This window comes from Gorilla gorilla, chromosome 1, assembly GCF_029281585.2.
Source record: "Gorilla gorilla gorilla isolate KB3781 chromosome 1, NHGRI_mGorGor1-v2.1_pri, whole genome shotgun sequence".
Lineage (NCBI taxonomy): Eukaryota > Metazoa > Chordata > Mammalia > Primates > Hominidae > Gorilla > Gorilla gorilla.
This window is the reverse complement of record NC_073224.2, coordinates 56,121,491-56,144,187: the sequence shown is the minus strand read 5'-3', so window position 1 is coordinate 56,144,187 and position 22,697 is coordinate 56,121,491. Positions and strand designations below refer to the sequence as shown.

Genomic DNA, 22,697 nt, shown 5'->3' with positions numbered 1-22,697 from the left:
AATCCACCAGAGGGAGACAAACAGAAAGAAAACGTGGAAAGAGTCGAAGTAAAACTGGCAGGTTTGAAGCTTTCTAGATTATGTAAGATTTAAAGAAAAATGATTAACTCATGGTAATTAATGATCTCTTAAGATTAAATTTTTTTTTTGTTTTTTGAGACGGAGTTTCGCTCTAGTTGCCCAGGCTGGAGTGCAATGGCTTGATCTTGGCTCACCGCAACGACCGTCTCCCAGGTTCAAGCGATTCTCCTGCCTCAGCCTCCCGAGTAGATGGGATTACAGGCGTGCACCACAACCCCAGCTAATTTTGTATTTTTAGTAGAGACGGGGTTTCTCCATGTTGGTCATGCTGGTCTCGAACTCTCGACCTTAGGTGATCCACCTGCCTCAGCCTCCCAAAGTGCTGGGATTACAGGCGTGAGCCACTGCGCCCGACCTAAGATTAAATCTATTACAATTTAGCAAATTTCACAATTTTTAAATTATTAAAATGTGGTATGTATTTTCCTGGTGTTTGTATCTAGTTGCACTTGGGGTCTATAACGAAAAGGTGCAATAGGAAATTAATAATTTTAAAATGCAAAGGACAAAGCAAAAGTTGTGGAAAAGTGGTAAGAGCACTTTGGATTCTAGCTGAGGATCTGTCTCAACCTAATGGTGAGACCAGAGATAAGTCTCCTTACTGCAGATCCCTCGCTTGTGAAACGAAAGTGCTGGATTAAATCATCATAACCAGCAAGGATTGAGTCCTTTCTTTGTGCAAGATAAATAACCTAACTCCATAATCTTATAAGATAGGTATTATGATTATCGCTGTTTTACACATGAGGGAAAGTGGGTTTCCAAGGAGTTAAATAGCTTGCCTGACATTATACAACTACTGGGTCACAGAGTTAGGTTCAGAACTCAGGAAATTAAACACCATTTCCTGTGCTCTGTACCACTACCCTGTACAACTGTTTTTACAGATTCTTTCTGGATCTCAAATGTCTATGGCTTTATAATAAGGACAAGAGTTAAACAAACTGCATGAACCTAAAGGTATTTTAAAATCTGTCATATTTTGTATTTTCCTTCTAATTTTCTCTTTTTTATTTTTATTATTATTATTATTTTTTTTGAGACGGAGTCTCGCTCTGTCGCCCAGGCTGGAGTGCAGTGGCGCCATCTTGGCTCACAGCAAGCTCTGCCTCCCGGGTTCACGCCATTCTCCTGCCTCAGCCTCCTGAGCAGCTGGGACTATAGGCATGCGCCACCACGCCCGGCTAATTTTTTGTATTTTTAGTAGAGACAGGGTTTCACCATGTTAGCCAGGATGATCTCGATCTCCTGACCTCGTGATCCACCCGCCTCAGCCTCCCAAAGTGTTGGGATTACAGGCGTGAGCCACCGTGCCCGGCCCTAATTTTCTTTTTCTTTCTTTTCTTTTTTTTTTTTTTTTTTTGAGACAGGGTCTCAATCTGTTGTCCAGGCTGGAGGGCAGTGTCATGACCATGGCTCACAGCAGCCTCAACTTCCCTGGGCTCAGGTGATTCCCCCCACCTCAGCCTCCCGAGTAGCTGGGACTACAGGTGCACGCCACCACGCCCAGTTAATTTTTGCATCTTTTTGTGGTGACAGGATTTCACCATGTTGCCCAGGCTGGTCTCTAACTCCTGAGCTCAAGCGATCCACCTGCCTTGGCTTCCCAAAGCTTTGGGATTACCGGCGGGAGCCCCTGTGCCTGGGCTCCTTCTGCTTTCTAATACATGTTAGACCAAGAGTCTTGGAAGTATCCACTATAATATGCTTACATTTTTTTTTAATCAGGTCTTGTTGATGAACCTTTATGAATTCAGTTGTTGTCACTTGGTGAAACAATCTAAATACATTCAGCAATACTGCCAATAATTTTAAAAGAACAATTATGCAAGTAATCCCTGTTATTATTATTATTATTATTATTATTATTATTATTATTATTATTATTATTATTTTGAGACAGAGTTTCACTCTTGTTGCCCAGGCTGGAGTGCAGTGGTGCGATCTTGGCTCTGCCTCCCGAGTTCAAGCAATTCTCCTGCTGCAGCCTCCTGAGTAGCTGGGATTACAGGCATGCGCCACCACGCCTGGCTAATTTTGTATTTTTAGTAGAGACAGGGTTTCTCCATGTTGGTTAGGCTGGTCTCGAACTCAGGTGATCCACTCCCCTCGGCCTCCCAAAGTGCTGGGATTACAGGCGTGAGCCACCACACCCAGCCTAGTAATCCTTTTTAATATATAAAGAAAAGAACTCAGGGATTAGAAAATATTATAGACTCTCTTTTTCTCTTTGAGTCATGCTGGTTTGAGTCATTCCAGGGAAGATTAGCAAGATTTAAAAACCATTGTCAGCCGCAAAGCCTAGTGAGTATCCTATTTTTACATAAAGGAAGCTTGGGTCTTACATAAAGTTTCATTTAGGAAGAACAATTTTTTTTAAGGCCTAGTTTGACCTTCAATCGGTTGTCTTCTTCCCATTGTGCTTTGCCGACATAGCCCAAGGTCATTCTGACATCCTGTTGAAAATGCTGGGGATTCCTCCAAGTAGACTTGTAGGTATTTTCCTAAAATGGATAATGAAAAGCTTCAAGTCACTTATTTTTCAACAAATTTACAGAGAGGTATTAGATGATCTCAATAAGAATGTTGAGTATGTACAAATCACTCAGCTGTCTGTACTAACCCCAAAATAGTTCATAATCTCGTTTCTTTTCGGTGGTACATGTCAATACTAGCAGTGTCTAGGCTGCCTAGAATTGCCTAGAATGACACATGTTTAGTTGTTTTTATAATCAATTTTTAGTTTGTGTATTCACATAAATCAATTTTCTAATTTAAAAAACAGCATAAAAAAGATTGTGTCAAGTAATTGCTTCTCATGTTCGTGGATATAAAAGGGCAACTGTCAAGTAAGAAGCCACCTGGATTGCAAGAATTATACATCATCTCAGTCTTTCTAGAGGGGAGAGAGGGGAGTTTTTCTTCAGTGTTGTAGCTTCATGAATAATTCCACACCCATCCACATGTCTTTACCCGTTTACATAAGGCTTTTTTTTTTTTTTTTTTTTTTGGTTTAGACCACAGGCTGTTCTCTGATTCACTCAGGGGAAAAAAACATCTACCATCAGAAAGAGTTCTGCTCTTTTTTTTTTTTTTCTTTTTCAGATACAACAGTCTGGGGTACAACAGAGAGTTGAGTGTTCTATTTGGACTAACATTTTCTCAGTTTCCTCTAGCATACAAAGATGAATAAATGATGGCATTTTTCTGTCTTCTGTGATAAACAGTGTTTTTGCAAGCCATGGTGTAGGTTTATGTGGACTTTATGGGTTTCATTTAATTCACATGAAATTATGCCAAAGAATGAGCCCATTCACTGTGTCCTGTATTTCTCCCAGCTGTATTTCTTTAAATATTATTAATAAGTTTCTGTACTACAAGCATTCATTAAACCCAAACATCCACTCCAACTGACAGCAATTGGGCCTGAGCAATTTGATATTATATTCCTGAAAAAAGAAAATGAAAACGAACTCTCATTTTATCAGTTTTCTCCCTTATCCCAGAAATTTAACAAGGGCAATGCAAACTGCTATCCTATAATTTATTCCACTGTCTGAAAGTCTAAAGCAGGACTGTGCAAGATAGTGTGAGCTACATGTGAATTTTAAACCTTCTAGTACCCACTTTAAGAAAAGTAGAAAGAGAAGGGACAATTTATTTTATTTAATTAATTTTTTTTTTTTTTTATAGAGATGTGGATCTTCCTATGTTGTCCAGGCTGGTCTCGAACTCCTGGGCTTAAGCAATCCTCCTGACTTGGCTTCCTAAAGTGCTGGGGTTACAGGAGTGTGACACTGCATCTGGCTGATTTTAATAATTTATTTAACCCAATACATCAGAAATATTATCATTTCAATACATAATCAACATTAAAAAAATGTTCATGGCCGGGCACGGTGGCTCATGCCTGTAATCCTAGCACTTTGGGAGGCCAAGGTGGGTGGATCACGAGGTCAGGAGTTCGAGACCAGCCTGGTCAACATGGTGAAACCTGTCTCTACTAAAAATACAAAAATTAGCCGGGGGTGGTGGTGTGCATCTGTAATCCCAGCTACTCAGGAGGCTGAGGCACGAGATTGCTTGAACCCAGGAGGCGGAGGTTGCAGTGAGCCGAGATAGCACCATTGCACTCCAGCCTGGGCAACAGAGCAAGACTGTCTCGGGAAAAAAAAAATTCAGATATTTTACATTCTTTCAGGCATTCAGTTAAATTTTTACACTTCACAGCATTTACAAGACCAGCCACATTTTAAGTGCCTGATAGCCGCAATATTGGATGGCACAGGTCTAAGGGGTCTCTCTCTCTCCCTTTCTCTCATTGCATACAGGAAAGAGATAGCAGGGTCTTAGGATGTGGATTCAAAATGTATTAAATATCATAAGAGAATTGCATTCTAACTGGATGAAAAGGGCTGGAATCCCCACATCTCCTGATGTCTCTCTGGCCACAAACTCCATGGCCTTTCTGTTCTTTGATCTGGTCTTTTGTTGATCTCTGCTGGCAAAGGGCTGTGGTTTGAAGCGTTTCTGATTTCATGAAGTTGGAGCTCATCCTGAACTGATGGTTCTACAATAACCTGATTTTATATGTACATGACGTACTGAAATTAATGCTAACTTCAAAATTATTCCACTTCCTTTCTCTCAGCTTAAAACCCTCCACTCTCTCCCTATAATTTGAAGTCTTATCTCAAAAGTATATGCCAGTGAAAAGTGCCAAGTCAGCAAAAGGGTGAGGCCAAAGACATAAAAAGAATTGTGTGGGCCAGGCACAGTAGCTCAAGCCTGTAATCCCCAAGACTTTGGGAGGCTGAGGCAGAAGGATCGCTTGAGGCCAGGAAGTGGAAGCTGCAGTGACATATGATCACACCACTGCACTCTAGCCTGGGCAACAGAGCATGATCCCATCTGTAAATAAATTAATAAATAGATAGATAAAATAATTGCGGGGACCCTTATTTGATACTCATGACCCCTGAACCACAGTTTAAGGAATGATTTTTTTTTTTGTACTCAGCTAGAGAAGAGGTTTAAAAAAAAGCCTTTAAGAAATATTATAGCATGTTCCTGAGTCCCAGACCAACCTTTCCTTTTTTCTCTTTTGTTCCCTTTTTAACACAATTCTCAGTTTCTGGGTGGCTACAAGCCCAGGATTGCACCCAGGATTCTAAATGAGATGTGAGAAACCATTTACAGAGAGGAACTATTACTTGGCTCTACAAGGAAATCCCCTGTTTGCAACTAGACTGTTGATGATATTATTATCTAGCCCTAGGGCTCTTTCCTCATTATTTTCTGCAATTCTACCTATTAGGGCTCCATTTAAATGTCTCATGGATACTACTTTGATGCATGACCTTCCAGCTTTGTGAGAGTGAATTTCATTAGCCTCATTTCTGCCCATTTCCCTAACCTGTTTAAATCTTTAGTAATCTGGTCCATTCCTAGAATGTAGCAACTGATACTCCTTCATCACAGATTCATCTGTAAACTTAGCTTCCTACCTCAGGACACAGTAAACTCCATGCTCCCTTTGTTTTAAAGGTACACAGTGTGGAGTAATTAGAATGGCACACTGAGGACAGAGGTCCTGCTTTTCTGGGGTGGTAGGTGTGCACCTGAATGCAGGCTGCCTGATCCTGGCTCCTCTGAGCTAAGCTCCCTTGCTGTCTCTACTCAGTGCCTTGGAGTTGTAAAGAGGGGACTCTTTCATATTCTGTCTATGTCATATTCATAGACAGAGTTTTCTCCTAATTCTGGTCTTCCTGCCCTGCTATAACCCTTGGCTCTGGCTAAAGTTTCATTTCTGCTTCTACTTCTAGGGAGGGGTGACGTTTTCATTGAGAAGTGCAATAGGCAGCGGATGTGGGGATTCCCTTTCTCCCCACCATCCCGCCCACCCCCTCCATGTGGCCGTCTTTCTCCCCACCCCCGACTGTGCTCACAACAAAGATAAGACTGCTGGGTTTCATAACTCACATGTCTCTCAGTACTGATTTTGACTTATCGAGGTTGCTACTTTCGCCCAATGCTGTAGGTTGATGCCTCTGTCCCGTTCAGTGACGCGAGCTGAGCTTTTAAACCTCTGTGGTCTCACCTCACCTGTTTTTGTGTTTAACCACAATGGCTGAGTCTCTTCAGTGACAGAATGGTAAATCAGGATTTGAATCCAGGCCTTTGTACCCTAGGTTTGCATTCAAGGTAAAAGCTAGGCTTTGAGGAACATCAGCAGACAGTTGTGCATGGTTATGAGAAATAGAGAGGGGTGGGGAAAGAGACGCAGGCAGGGAGGTCAGAGAAGGTACTGGGACAAGTGTGAGGTAATGAGCAACCTGACTGGCACCAGGGCAGAAACAAGGCAATTGCTGTGACAGACATTTTGAGGTTGAGGATCAATATAATTTGGCATAGTGATTTTATGGTGGGGGTGGGGAAGAGGAAGGTGACTGGCTGGCACTTTCAGGTCACAGAACAAGTGTCAGGAGGCCCAGTCAAATCAGTTAAACTTCTTTGATTCTATTTCTTCATGTGGGAACTGATGGGGTTGAACAAAATAATGTCAGGTACATTCTGGAACCAGGGTTCCTTGGCTTTCATCATTGTCTGTACTCATTCTTCTCAAGTAGACAGCATTAGGCAATGTTCATCACTTAGGATTTGATCTCAGGACTCTGGTCAGGCTTTGGATGGCACAGTGTCACCCAAGAGATATGGTCTGTGGGCTGCCATGAAAACACTCACACCAGAAATATCTCTCGCCTCTTTCACGTAGATGTTAAGGGTGAGGCTCCAGGGCACATTGCCTGGGCTTGAATTCCAGCTCCACCGCTTATTAGCTACATGGCTTTTGGCAACTGAATTAACTTCTCTGTGCCTCAGTTTTCTCATCTGTAAAATTGACATAATAATAGTGCCTATCTCACTGCATTGTTATGAGGATTCAATGAGATAGTACATTTGCCTGACACATAGTATTATACATTTAGCTATTATCATTTCATATTTCTTGGTTCCTGAAATCCCACCATTTATGATTTATCCAAATAGGACATTTAATTGTTCCTTCAAGAAAAAAAACAAAAACAAGAAAAAAAATAAAGGAAGCCATTTTGCCAAAGTCGCAGTATGAATGAACTCATCAGAGACATTCTGATGGGAGTGAGAGCAAACTTTAGTCATGAGGAATCGGAGGACATGGTATGGGGCACTGGGGCTGATGAGGAAAGCAGACCTGGAGGAGGGGCCTGGGTTTGGGCAGTCAGACCACAGCAGGAGAGCGCCAGCCTCCAGGTGGAGGAGAGGATGGCACTGCATGAAGGGAGATGGGCACGGAACAAGGAGGGGAAAGTGCCAAGGTTACTTTGGCTCTCCATCCACTGCCAAGGTGTGAAGAGCTATGAGGCAAAATGGTCACAGTCCTTGGAAAGCCAGGGTCCCTGCTGCCCCATCTTTCTCTTTCTTTTACCCTCCCCGTAGGACTGGACAGCAAGGAATGCAAACAGACCTGTTCTCTCACTGCCTCTGAAAAGAGTGAAAAAGATCTGCAGTGGCAGCTGAGGGAAAACTGAAGAAAGGGACCCTTGGGGTCAGCATCTCCCGTAGCTTGCGCACTTTGCCTTCCACTATCACCCTCCACCAAAAATAAACGGGAGCAGCTTGAAGAGCAACCCAATATGCTTCAACCTACTTCTAGGCTTCCCAGTGAAACTTTAAGTCTTTTGAGGGCAGAAACCATATGTCACAGACTTTGTCTACCACAGCATCTGGGTCATTTGCTGAGCCGGTTCTGACCTGAGGCCTGTCTGGATGAACAAAAGCATGAATAACTCTCAAAACAAGTAGGTACAGTTTGTCACAAGAATTACAGAATAGAATAAACCCTCTGTTTCTTGTTGCTAGAAACTTGAAAACAGCCCTTCCAGGTTTATTTGGTTTTTAATAATGCCCACGAAGAAACATTTTAACTCCTCAGATATAGCTACTGGTGTCTGAATTCTAATAGCTTGTTCCAATTGCCACGAGTCTCTATTCTTATAATGTTTAACATTGAACATGTAGAATCAAATGTTTCATCTTCTCTTTGGTGTTATTTTCCTTTTAAATATTTTATTATTGTTGGAATAATAATACTGATTTGTGTATTATTTTAAATAAGTTTTATTTTATTTTATTTTTATTTATTTATTTATTTTTTGAGACGGAGTCTCGCTTTATCGCCAGGCTGGAGTGCAGTGGCGCAATCTCAGCTCACTGCAACCTCCGCCTCCCGGGTTCAAGAGATTCTCCTGCCTCAGCCTCCTGACTGAGTAGCTGCGATTACGGATGCGCACCACCATAGCAGGCTAATTTTTGTATTTTCAGTAGAGACAGGGTTTCACTGTGTTGGCCAGGCTGGTCTCGAACTCCTGACCTCGTGATCTGCCCGCTTCGGCCTCCCAAAGTGCTGGGATTACAGGCATGAGCCACGGCTCCCGGCCATAATTTTTATTTCAAAAATTCTTGTTTTATACCTGGGATTCAAAGAATCATGTAGGGCCAGGCATGGTGGCTCATGCCTGTAATGCCAGCACTAAAGCTAAAAGGGGGGGATCGCTTGAGGCAAGGAGTTTGAGACCAGCCTGGGCAACATAGTCAGACCCTGTTTTTACAAAAAATAAAAATAAAAAACTTAGCCAGGTGTGGTACTATGCACCTGTAGTTCAAGCTACTCAGGTGGCTGAGGTGGGAGGATCGCTTGAGCCTGGGAGGTCGAGGCTGCAGTGAGCCATAATCAAGACTACTGCACTTCAGCCTGGGCAACAGAGTGAAACTCTGTCTCAAAAAATAATAATAATATAATAAAACAAAGAATCATGCAAACTTATATGAGGTAGTAGTGGGAAAAAGGCACAAGTTTTATAATTATATAGACTTGGATTTAAATCCATGTTTTACTATGCCTGGAATGCAATCTTGGGCAAGTTACTTAACCCTTCTGTGCCTCAGTCTTCTCATCTGTAAAATGGGATAGTAATAGTTCCTACCACATGATGTTGTTGTAAGGATTATATGGGTTAATGAATATAAACCAGTTGGCACATGTAAGTTGTTAGTAAACGTGACTTCCTTTTACTACCACTATAAAGATTTCCATGGTAGTCCAGTTTCTGCTGCAATAATGCTGCATAACAAACACCTCCAAAATTTCAATGGCTTCCAATAAGCATTCACTTCCTTGGTCATAGGTCCGATAGTTGGCTGGGGTGGCTCTATTTCAGGCTGCTGGTGAGGTTCAGGTCGACTTCATGTGTCTTTCTGGGATCAGGTTGAAGGGGCAGTGGCTACATGGAGCAAGATTATTTAAAACCTCTGCTCTTAACACATTTGCTTTCATTCCATTGGCCAAGCCTAAAGTCAGTGGAGCAAGAAGGTGCAGGAAAAAGGAAATGGCTATTTGCTGAGTAGTAATCTAATTTGTCACAACCGAGAGTTTAATATTCATAAATTTCTGAATTATATATCAACAAAGAGAATGAGAAAACCTTGATCAAGTGTCCATAACTATTCTCTTCCTAATATTTTAGGGGAAAAAAATCAATCAATCCAGTAATCAATTTTTGGCCAGGCGCGGTGGCTCACGCCTGTAATCCCAGGACTTTAGGAGGCCTAGGCGGGTGGATCACTTGAGGTGAGGAGTTCGAGACCAGACTGGCCAACATGGCAAAACTCTGTCTCTACTAAAAACAAAAAATTAGCCAGGTGTGGTGGTGTGGTGCGTGCCTATAATCCCAGCTACTCGGGAGGCTGAGGCAGGAGAATCACTTGAACCTGGCAGGCAGAGGTTGCAGTGAGCCGAGATCATGCCACTGCACTCCAGCCTGGGCAATAAGAGTAAAAACTACGTCTAAAAAAAAAAAAATTTTGAATTCAGTTTTAAGGATGCTTTTTATATATTGCCAAGTATTACAGAATTTCGCTTTCCTTTTAATGACTATAAATCTAAAAATTTAAAAATGAAACACTATGTTATTTATAGTGTTTTATTATGTTACTTTATATAAATTTTAATAATATATAAATGTTCTAAATAGGTTTTATTTTTACTGTGTTATATACTATATAAATAGTTCTCTAAGCAGTTACTGAGAGCCTAGCACAGATATGTTCTAGGGATTCTGAGGACTAACAAAGTAGGCAGAATAATGTCATGGAAGAAGTCCAAAGGCTTGGGCTCTGGTCCTAGCCCGCCAATGGGTTTGTGGGCTGCCAATGGCTCATGCACATTCATACTTTCCCTCTCTAGGGAAAAGTGGCCAGGTGATCTGTCTGGCCCCAGATGTTTTGTTTTTGGACAGAGGATACAGTGCCTGCTTTCAGAAGAAATGGGAATATCCAAAATACAGAGGAAGGAATGTGTATGTTGTCCTATCTCTACCAAAACTCAGCACAGGGAAGTGGTTCTGTATACAGGTGCAAAGGCCAGACTGGCTAAGTCTGAATCTTGGCTCTGCCACTTACCTTGGGCACCTTAGGTAACTCCTCTGAAATCTGTAAAATGATGATTTAAAATTGTACCTACTTCATAGAGCTTTTGTCAGAATTAAACAAATTACTCATCAATAGTAGTCAGAACAGGCCAGGCACAGTGGCTCACACCTGTAATCCCAGCAATTTGGGAGGCTGAGGCAGGTGGATCACATGAGGTCAGGAGTTTGAGACCAGCCTGGCCAACATGGCAAAACCCCGTCTCTACTGAAAATACAAAAGATAGCTGGGCATGGTGGCATGCGCCTGTAGTCCCAGCTACTTGGGAGGCTGAGGCAGGAGAATCGCCTGAATCTGGGAGGCAGAGGTTGCAGTGAATGGAGATTGTGCCACTGCACTCCAGCCTGGGTGACAGAGAGAGCCTCCATCTCAAAAATTAAAAAATTAAAAAAAAAGGAGTTAGAACACTGTCTGATACCCAGGAAATGTTACAGCAGTGTTATTCATTACCTTTGTTAAACAGTTTAAAAGTTTGAGCTATTATCTTGCTCCTTAAAGAATCACTAAATGATTTCTGATCTACAATAGCTCCTTTTCATTTGTCAGAGAAACTGTGTCTATTAACTAGTAAGAAAGGAATTCTAAGTCTATTGTCTTAGAAGTAATGTAATCATTAGCTTCTCCAGTAGCTTTAAATTGTGGATAATAACCAGAGACTATTTAAGAGAGTGCAATTACTTCAACCTTCATCAGTCCATTGCAGCTCCATCTAACCATATATTTTTGTTTTTCCCTAACTATTAGTGTTAGTAAAAAAAACTAATCAAAAAGAGTATCAGTCATCCTCATTTAGTTTGGTTCATTGCTTTATGGTCTTACCTTCTTTGATCTTTGATTGTTTCTTTACTCGCCTTCTACTTTCATTGACTACATTATTTTAAAAATAATTATATTGTTATTTTCATTTCATATTGTTAAAAGCATAGGAACTGGTCCCCTAAATACTTAACTGATGATTATTTGCTGTTATTAACAGTTTTATGAAATTCACAGTTTCATTTTCATAATTACCATTTTACTATTTAGCATACTTATTTTAAATGAAATAATATAATAAAATAGTGCTCCTCCAACAAAGCATAAAACTTTATGGTAACTGGCTACTTTGTTGCTCTTTCAACCGAATAAAAATTTTTATATTTATTTATGAGATTTTGCTTCCTTTCGTGAAATAAAGACCTAATGAGCACAAAAATGAAGTCTTGATGCTCATGAAATCGTGATAAATGTCATCACTTTTTTCCTTACTTATTGCCAAATGTCTGCCCTTCCATGCACGCCCACACTCACCACCAACTACAGGGACTCACCAGTGTTCTGTGTTATGTTCAGCAGGCCAGGATGCGCTATGAATATAAATGGTGAGGGGATACAGGGCTATAACCAAGGAGCTCAGAGAGGCCAGGAGGAAGCCAAGCACCAAATCCTAGCTGTCCTAGCTTCTAGTCATTGCATTGCTGCCAAAGATGCCAAATGCTGTGGGGGGTTAACTACTATCACAACATTCACCTCTCTGCATTCTCACAAACACCCCAAAACTTGCAGACACCTCATTGCACAACTCCAGGGGGCACTGTTCACATACTGCCCAGCAGCTCTGTGAACTTGCTCTCATGTGTCCAACCTTTATCTCTAACTCTAGCCCTACCTCTTCTACCTTCTCCTGGTTAGCTTTTGTAGAGACTAAAAAATTAAATGCAGTTAATCAGAATACTCTGGTGACTAGAATTTTCTTGAGATTAGAAAAGATGAGAATGAAAGCTCAAGCAAGCTGCAGAGACATGGTCTCTGCTTTCAAAAGCTGTCTGAAACTTTCAAATCTATAAAGAAATTTGACTTTTTGTAAAAGACCTTTGCATATGTTAATCATGGTGACTAAGGATCATAAGGTCTGAATATCACAAGATGTCACCATCATAGCCTATCTACACAAGTCCTACGCAGCAATAATATGGCCTGGATTTTTGGCAATCTACTACATATATAACGATATGATTGATTTTAAACCTGTGAAAGACTAATCATATAAATGCACTTATCTATCAGGAAAAACAAATCTTCTGTAAGATTATGTCCATATTTTGGTATTGGAATAAGTGGTCATTATAGGTATACATCTAACTGATGCAGGTATCTCCTTTATTTATTTATTTATTTATTTATTTATTTATTTATTTATTTATTTATTTAAGACCAAGTCTCACTCTGTCACCCAGGCTGGAGTGCAGTGGCATGATCTTGGCTCACTGCAGCCTCAACTTCCCAGGCTCAGGTGATCCTCTCACCTCAGCTTCCTGAGTAGCTGGGACTACAGGTGTGTGCCACCATGCCTGGCTAATTTTTGTATTTTTTGTAGAGATGGGGTTTCACCATGTTGCTCAGGCTGGTCTTGAACTCCTGAGCTCAAGCAATCTGCCCACTGCTTTGGCCTTCCAAAATGCTGGGATTACAGGTGTGAGCCACCATGCCCGGCTGATGTCTGTATTTTTTTTGTTTTTTTTTTTTTGAGGCGGAGTCTCGCCCTGTCACCCAGGCTGGAGTGCAGTGGCTCGATCTCAGCTCACTGCAACCTCCACCTCCCGGGTTCAAATGATTCTCCTGCCTCAGCCTCCCGAGTAGCTGGGATTACAGGCGCCCGCCACCATGCCCAGCTAATTTTTGTATTTTTAGTAGAGACGGGGTTTCTCCATGTTGGCCAGGCTGGTCTCCAACTGTGACCTCGTGATCCACCTGCCTTGGCCTCCCAAAGTGCTAGGATTACAGGCATGAGCCACTGCACCCAGCCATCTGTATTTTTTTTTTTTTTTAAAAACAAATCTATTGAGTTCATTGGTCTCACAAAGGCTATGTAGGCTTTTGGTTACCAAATTAAACAGGAAAAACCAATGTTTTTGCAAAACAAAATGGAGATCAACAACTTAATTAGTTATTTGAAAGTACTATGTATCCAAGATTAAAACCATACTCAAAGATTAATCAAGAAAAGCTATGGAAGCTTCAATTACACATACAGGAAATTGAAATCCAGAGAATCCTACTTTACAGATTTTCTTAAAAGGAAGCATACAGCTGAGTCAGAACCTATTATCTTCAGTACACACTGAATGCTAGGAGAAGATGGCAGGAGAAATCTGAGCTATCAGACCTTCTTCACCTTGGAGCCACTACTGATTCCTCAGTTCCTGGATTGATGTGCCCAGGACACCTTTAGTCTGGGTCTTTCTTTAAACCTCATATGAATCCTTGAATCATTTACAATGATCTCTCATTTTTAAAAAAAAGTCAAAAATGCATCATCACCCAATACCTCTCCAACAACATTAAGGTAAATCATTTTAATTTTCTTTTTCTTTTCTTTTCTTTTTTTTTTTTTTGAGCCAGAGTCTTGCTCGGTTGCCCAGGCTGGAGTGCAGTGGTGAGATCTTGGCTCTGCCTCCTGAGTTCAAGCAATTCTCCTGCCGCAGCCTCCTGAGTAGCTGGGATTACAAGCAGGTGCCACCAGGCCCAGCTGATTTTTGTATTTTTTAGTAGAGACAGGGTTTCACCATGTTGGCCAGGCTGGTCTCGAACTCCTGACATCAGGTGATCCACCTGCCTCGGCCTCCCAGAGTGCTGGGATTACAGGCATGAGCCACCACACCCAGCCAATTATTTAATTTTCTAGAGGTTTGAATGATTTATAATTTTACATGTACTATTTAATATCTACTAATGAGAGTTCAAGTATACAAACTAATTTTTCTTTTCTTTCTTTCTCTTTCTTTCTTTTCTCTCTCTCTCCCTCTTTCTCTCCCTTTCTTTCTTTCCTTCCTTCCCTCCCTTCCTCCCTTCCTTCCTTTCTTCCTTCCTTCCTTTCTCTCTTTCTCTCTCTTTTTCCTTTTTTTGTGATAGGGTCCTGCTCTATCACCCAGGCTGGGGTGCAATTGTTCAAACAGCTCACTGCAGCCTTGACCTCCTGGGCTCAAGCGATCCTCCCAACCTCAACCTGCTGAGTGGCTAGGACTATAGGTACATTCCACCACACCCAGCTGATTTTTTAATTTTTTGTAAAGACAGGGTCTCACTATGTTGCTCAGGCTACAAACTAATTTCTTGACACAATGCTATCTTTCTCCATAAATAAAATTAAATATAACTACTTATACTAAAACACACACACAAACTTCCACACTTTTTCTTCATCCTCAAATCCAAAAGAATTTAAAGGAAATTGAATATTTATTTATCCATAAGTAAATGAATATGAAATCTGCTCATTATTTTAAAAGGACATATAGTGAACATCTCCCAGCTGTCTCCTCTCCATAGGCTACCACATTTGCCTTTTTACTATCCTTCCAAAGATAATTTCTCTGTGTTAGTGTGTATGTAGACGCACACACATACATTTATATAAAATGCTATTTCAATTAGGAATTTTCTGTATTTATATTTTTGCATTCATGAAAGTCATAAACTACTTAATTGTGTAAACTGTCATAAAAATCATGACACTTTGGCTGGGAGTGGTGGCTTACGCCTATAATCCCAGCACTTTTGGAGGCTGAGGCTGGTGGCTCACTTAAGGTCAAGAGTCCGAGACCAGCCTGGCCAACATGGTGAAACCCCATCTCTACTAAAAATACAAAAATTAGCCGAGTGTGGTGGCACCCACCTGTAATTCCAGCTACTTGGTAGGCTGAGGCAGGAGAATCGCTTCAACCCGGGAGGCAGAGAGAGACTCAGTCTCAAAAAAAAAACAAAAACAAAAACAAAAATCATGACACTTGTTTATAAATGCCCTAATGTCCTTTCTGTGAAGCACTACATTTAATTGAATGCACTGGGTTGCCTAACTCATATGCCATAGCAGCTTTGTCAGTTCTAAAATGCTGCCGTGGCTTCAGGATTCATTTTACTATTATCTCCTGACTCCCAGCCCTTAAAATTCTCTGTAATTCCAATGCAAATATCACAGGATTCCAAATAGAAAAAAAAATAAAAAGTTAAAAACAGTCCCTCCCTAGTTAAAATCACCCTTCTCTTAGCAGACTCTTTGCTTTCCCTTAGATATGTTGGATGTTTGAGAACTTGTCGGAGACATATCAGTCCCTGATCGCCAGTAGTTAATTATCTGTACTGTGAATGTGTTCACGGAAGTTCTGGTGAACTATCCAATCCTTCAGTGATGGTATTGGGCGGAGAAAGCCATGGCAGATGCTGCTACCTGGGGAGCAGTGGGAAGAGTTGTAAAATGCACTGAGAAGGAGGGATTCGAACACCAGCCAGAAGAACTCAGATTTGATGAGGCTGTTAGCCGGGAGCAGTTGAAGGTTTCTGAGTAAGGAAACATCAGAGAAGGACAGCAGGTCCTCGAATAACATCATTTTGCTCAATGCCATTTCGTTATAATGTTTTGTTTTTTAAACAGATTCTCACTGTCGCCCAGGCTGGAGAGAAGCAGCATGATCACAGCTCACTGAAACCTCGGCCTCCCCAGGCTCAGGCGAGTAGCTAGGACCATAGGCACATGCCACCAGGGCTGGCTAATTTTTGCATTTTTTTTTTTTTTTTTTTTTGTAGAGAAGAGGGTCTCACTATGTTGCCCAGGCTGTTCTCAAACTCCTGGGCTCAAGCGATCTGTCCACCTCGGCTTCCCAAAGTGCTGGGATTATAGGCTTGTGCCACCATGCCTGGCCGCGTTATAATGTTGATGAGAAAAACATGGATTCCCGGCTGGGGCCGCTGTCTGTGCGGAGTTCGTACGTTCTCCCTATGTCTGCATGGGTTGTCTCCGGGTGCTGTGGTTTCCTCCCACATCCCAAAGGTGTGCACGTAAGGTCATTGGCATGTCTACATGGTCCCAATGTGAGTGTGGGTGAGTGGGTGCTCCCAGCATGGGAGTGGAGTGTGGGTGAGTGGGTGCTCCCTGCCTGGGAGTGGAGTGTGGGTGAGTGGGTGCTCCCTGCCTGGGAGTGGAGTGTGGGTGAGTGGGTGCTCCCTGCATAGGAGTGGAGTGCGGGTGAGTGAATGCTCCGTGCATGCGAGTGGAGTGTGGGTGAGTGCTCCCTGCGTGGGAGTGGACTGTGGGTGTGAGTGCTCCCTGCGAAGGGATGGTAGCCTGTCCAGGGTGGGTTCCCACCTGGCCCCCTGGGCTGCTGGGATGAGCTTTCAATGTTTTTTTGTTTTGTTTTGTTTTTTGAGACAGAGTTTCGCTCTCGTTGCTCAGGCTGGAGTGCAATGGCACGATTTCGGCTCACGGCATCCTCCGCTTCCCAGGTTCAAGCGATTCTCCCGCCTCAGCCTCTGAGTAGCTGGGATTACAGGCCTGTGCCATCACGCCTGGCTAATTTTTGTATTTTTTAGTACAGATGGGGTTTCTCCATGTTGGTCAGGCTGGTCTCAAACTCTCGACCTCAGGTGATCCGCCCGCCTTGGCCTCCCAAAGTGCTGGGATTACAGGCATGAGCCACCACACCCAGCCAGAACTTTCAATGTTTTGTTTGTTTGTGTGTTTTCTTGTAGTCTTGCTCTGTCGCCCAGGCTGGAGTGCAGTGGCGTGATCTCGGCTCACTGCAACCTCTGCCTCCCGGGTTCACGCCATTCTCCTGCCTCAGCCTCCCGAGTAGCTGGGACTACAGGCGCCCGCCACCACGCCCGGTTAATTTTGTTTTTGTATTTTTAGTAGAGACGGGGTTTCACTGTGTTAGCCAGGGTGGTCTCGATCTCCTGACCTCGTGATCTGCCCACCTCAGCCTCCCAAATTGCTGTGATTACAGGCGTGAGCCACCGCACCCGGCCATCGAGTTTTCGATGTTTACTATCAGAAATGCTTTGGTCTTTATTTAGAAGTTCGGTGATATTTTTGTGACCAAGAATATGCCATAGGAACTTCACTCTTGTTTATATCAATTAACCTGTGGTAGAATTGGTTTTGCTATATGTCGTTTCACTTAAAGTCACAGTTTCCAAGAATTTATCAACGACATGAAGTGAGGACTTACTGTAGTGATATTTTACTTGGAAAATATTCTCCTCCTGTGGATTAGAGGAATATTGAGGGGAAAGGGCTAATATTTTGAAGTGATGAAGTCTTGGGCTTCAGTACCAGCATGAAAATGTGGACATTTTGAAAAAATACAGATAGGACTTCGTGACTAAGCAGATATGGAGATTAGGAAGAGAAATGAGTCAGTGATGACAGCAGGGCTTTGACTGAGCAGGACTGGGGGCGTGGTAGCACCATAGGCAATAGGGAAGTCAGAAAGGAGGAACTAGGCTTTCTGTAGGGAAGATGATAAATTTGGCTTTGGAAATGCCGATTTTGAGGCAAGAAGTTCAGTGAAAAGTTGAAGATACATATCTTCAACTATAGCTAGCTAGCTAGCTAGATAGATAGAAAGGAGCCAGGGCACAAGCAAAAAGGATGGGACTGGAGATTGTATGTGTATATATGTTTTTATCATGTAATATTTCAAATACATCAAATGTAAATCAAATAGTAATGAACTTCCATGGCCTATCACCTGACTTTAATAATGATAAACTCTTGGCCAAACTTTTTTCATCCACAGTCCTCACCCTGTATTATTCTGAAGCAAATTCTAGACATGGAGATAGGGATTTAAAAGTATGAAGCACAGAAAATATAGATTTGGGGAAAACCTCAGAGAACCTTAAAGCAAACTTTCTCATTTTACAGTTGAGCAAAGCTAAAGATTAGAGAAGTAATTAATTTGCCCTATTAAAAAAACAAAACTGGTAGAGCTGTAAACGGAATCCAGTTATTTGCAAACAGCTTTGCCAAGTGGTCTTCTTTCTGCGATGAAATGAGGAAAGTAAAGCTGATGTGCAAATTTTTCAAAGCTAAAATTTATTTGTAAGTTACTATTTGTAAACATTACAAAAATAAACACTCGTCTTATGCTTTATTTGTAATTTTGTCCTATATCATCACACGTGCAACACATTATAAAATATAAAATAGGTTCTCACACTAACAGTAGAACAAGAGAACTGTGTTTACTTAATTATCCATTGGTTGGTTTTCACACTGTGGCCCTAGAGCCTCTGAGGTCATTGTAAGTATGCCTTGGCGACAACAAAAGAGTCCTATCTGTCCGGAGTCAGTTTACTGGTGGCTGCCAGGAAAGTCACCTTGGATGACACATTACCTCTTGTACCATACCTTTGTTTATAGAGTAAACTTCATATTGATTGTGGTGAGTAGAATGTATAACAAGGCAATAAGAGATGCATTGATATTAATTCCAGAGAAGGGCACAACCCAAATAATATTCAGCTGCCAGAAGAAAATAGTGTAGTTTTACTGGAAAATATGACAGGTCGTGGATCCAGCTTAGATTTATTAAATTAATCAGTGAGTCACAGTTTAAATGTGTGGCAATGTTCTTTGTAAAGATGTTATGAAACCGAAAAAAGAAAAAAAAAAAAGAACCCACTTTGACTTGTTGAAAAAAAAAGGTGATTTAAAAAATGTGCTTGGGCCTGGGCGTGGTGGCTCACGCCTGTAATCCCAGCACTTTGGGAGGCCAAGATGGGCAGATCACCTGAGGCCTGGAGTTTGAGACCAGCCTGACCAACATGGTGAAACCTTGTCTCTACTAAAAATACAAAAATTAGGCTGGGTGTGGTGCCTCACGCCTGTAATCCCAGCACCGTGGGAGGCCAAGGTGGGTGGATCACCTGGGGTCCAGAGTTCGAGACCAGCTTGGCCAACATGGTGAAACCTCATTTCTACTAAAAATACAAAAATTAGGCTGTGTGTGGTGGCTCAGGCCTGTAATCCCAGCACTTTGGGAGGTCAAAGTGGGTGGATCACTAGGTCAAGAGACGGAGACCATCCTGGCCAACATGGTGAAACCCGGTCTCTACTAAAAATACAAAAATTAGCTGGGCATGGTGGTGTGCAGCTGTAGTCCCAGCTACTCAGGAGGCTGAGGCAGGAGAATCACTTGAACCTGGGAGGTGGAGGTTGCAGTGAGCCAAGATAACGCTGCTGCACTCCAGCCTGGACAGCAGAGTGAGACTCCATTTCAAAATAATAAAATAAAAATAAATAAAATAAAAATGTGCTTGGTATTAGAAATACTAATAGAATGGCATTAAAAGTATCTTATAAAGTGGCACTGAATATTCCAGAATCTAAAAGCCACTCCTTAAGGTGTTTGATATATAAAAGATGTTTGCTTCAATCTGGCAATAAAGCAACCAATTCAGTATTTTTATCATATAATATAGCTACTGTAAAACAAATGTCTGAGAGTGTATGTGATTAGTTTTTTTAGATAATTAAAAATTTAAACTGGTAATTCTCACAAAAATCTATTATTTAAAATTTTATAATATAGTACATTAGTGTCCTTTCTTGGAAAGGATGGTCTCTTATTCAGAGAGTAAGTCCTTCTCTCTTGTTTAGTACTACATGTTTTTTCTTTCATGAACTAATGATAGGTGGTAGCTTTTTTAAAAGAAGATCTTTAATTGGGAAAAAAATACTGGCAACACTGGGACCAAATTTTTTTAAAAGTCTAATGTTCTGGTCTGTAAAATACATAATTGAGGAAACCACTGCATTGCTGCACCCCAGACAACAGAAGAGCAGACATGTGAGACAAGGAAGTTGCCATAGGAAAGATCTTAAGGAATGAGAAGCAGAAGTCAAGATTCAGAGAGGCAGGAAGAACCAGTAACAGGAGTTTGAAAATTGTGTGGCGAGAGGGAAGTAAAGGGAAGGGCGCTGATAGCCGGCTTCTCCCCTATTGGGTATTTGACATATGCAACTGCGCTTAACTCTCATAATAAGCCTGTGAGTTAGGGGCTCTTTCCTCCACCTCTAACTCATCACCTGGCCTTAAGAAAGTGCGGGTTTCAAGAAGGTGGCCCACAATGACCGACGCAATAAAAAAGTTTAAAGTGAGAGCTGGCAGAACATGTAGTTTAAGAAGGTCAACAGAGACCACGGGAAGATCATGTATGTACAGTGGTGGGAACAGAAGCCAGACTGCCAGCAAATTAAGTAAACCAGTGGGGTTATATTATAGCTAATTTTTTTTTTTGCATTACTACAGTCTCTCAAATAATATTATTTTTGTTAAAATAATAGTTTCCTTTCCAGAACTTTGGCAGGCAGAGGCAGGAGGATCATTTGAGGCCAGGAGTTTGAGACCAGCCTGAGCAACATAGTGAGACAACGCCTGTGGTCCCAGCTACTTGGGAGGCTGAGGTGGGAGGATTGCTGGAGCCTGGGAGGTTAAGGCTGTAGTGAGCCATGATCATGCCACTGCACTCCAGTGTGGGGTGACAGGGTGAGATGCTATCTCAAAAAAACAAAACAAAACTACATATCCTGTAAATGCTGTTTTTCTGGCCATGCCACTTTTATTTATAAACAAGTAGGCCAGGCGTGGTGGCTCATGCCTGTAATCCCAGCACTTTAGGAGGCCGAGGCGGGCGGATCACAAAGTCAGAAGATTGAGACCATCCTGGCTAACACAGTGAAACCCCGTCTCTACTAAAAATACAAAAAATTAGCCGGGCGTGGTGGCAGGCACCTGTAGTTCCAGCTACTCGGGAGGCTGAGGCAAGGGAATGGCATGAACCCAGGAGGCAGAGCTTGCAGTGAGCTGAGATTGTGCCACTGCACTCCAGCCTGGGTGACAGAGCGAGACTCTGTCTCAAAACAAAAACAAAAACAAACAAAAAGCCTATTCATTGAATGAGCAGGTCAACATTCATTCAACAACACAATGACATTATTTTGATAAGTAGCCTATCTTATTTTTAAAACAGCATTAACCAAGCAGAAGGTAAAACAACTGAGAATGAAAGTAGACATTTCATATTTATCTTTCAAAAGTGGTTCTGAAAATTTCTTCCAGTTTCTATCGTTTACATTTTTCCTAATTCTCATTTATTCAACAGTAATTTTAAGTGCCAATGTGCTTGTGGAACTGTGGGGGAACCAAGTAAAACAATCACTGATCCGAGTCAGAGTCTTTGTGGAGGTTTCTGGTTCTGACAGTAGCTCTGAGGACTATCTATTTTAAAAAGAAAAAAGAAACTTCATCCAGAAAAGAAAACACTGTCTTTTATTTAATAATTCATTTTCTGATGTTTTTAATTTATAAGAATTAAGGGAAATAAATACAATATAGTTATATAAATTTTATTAAATTAAAAATATCTTAAATTTTTTAAAATTCATGTACATTTCCATTTATGCAAACCATAAAGTAATAATTTTTTGCTGACTATATACAATAAAAAAAATATTCAAGTGGCAGAGAAAATCATTTCTGAGAATTACTTTTATCATGTTTTCTGATAATATCCATAAGATTAGCTCCTGTAACCAGATCATTCTGTGTCTGTTTATCTTTCTGTTGTTCCTTTCTCTTCTGGTCATGAAGGTATGGGGAATTTAATAACTGAGGGGGAAGAATGGATCCTGTGGGCTTTACTCGTTTTGCAATATCCCAGAAGAGTCTTTTTGAATTATTATTGATGAAAGTAATCGCTGTTCCATTTTGACCTAATCTTCCTACTCTTCCAATCTGAAATAAAATGCAAAGAACATTTTCAAGATGTCCATGTAAAATCTTAGTGTCTTTTGAAAGAAAATGAATAATATTACTTAAAGTAGCATTACTGGCTGGGTGCAGTGGCTCACGCCTGTAACCCCAGCACTTTGGGAGCTGAGGCAGGTGGATCACCTGAGGTCAGGAGTTTGAGACCAGCCTGGCCAACGTGGCAAAATCCTGTCTCTACTAAAAACACAAAAATTAGCCAGGCATGGTGGCACACACCTGTAAATCCTAGCTACTTGGGAGGCTGAGGCAAAAGAATTGCTTGAACCCAGGGGGCGGAGCTTGCAATGAGCCGAGATTGTGCCACTGCACTCCAGCCTGGGTGGCAGAACAAGACTCCATCTCAAAAAAAGTAGCTTTACTAAGATTAACCTTCATCCAGACAGCATTTTTTGAATTATGCATCTCAATATATCTGTGAAATCAATTTAGTAGGCCTCCACCAGCATATTTTTAATGGAACAGACCAAACAGAAAATAAGAGAGTGATCACATAAAATA

At 41.5% G+C, this 22,697-nt stretch overlaps 1 protein-coding gene across 4 annotated transcripts in view; it reads right to left on the bottom strand.

Annotated features, from left to right (window-relative positions):
• Positions 1-1,447: 1,447 nt before the first annotated feature.
• DDX59 (DEAD-box helicase 59) overlaps positions 1,448-22,697 on the bottom strand; it is a 46,140-nt gene continuing 24,890 nt past the window's right edge. For 2 of the 4 annotated variants that reach the window (XM_055367887.2, XM_055367896.2), the window contains exon 8: positions 21,587-22,163. In XM_055367887.2, coding sequence (XP_055223862.1) covers positions 21,900-22,163 — 264 coding nt within the window. In that variant the 3' untranslated portion in view covers positions 21,587-21,899. Of the gene's footprint in view, positions 2,586-21,586; positions 22,164-22,697 lie in introns of those variants that run through there. The other 2 variants (XM_055367900.2, XM_004028113.4) reach the window with 2 other exon arrangements.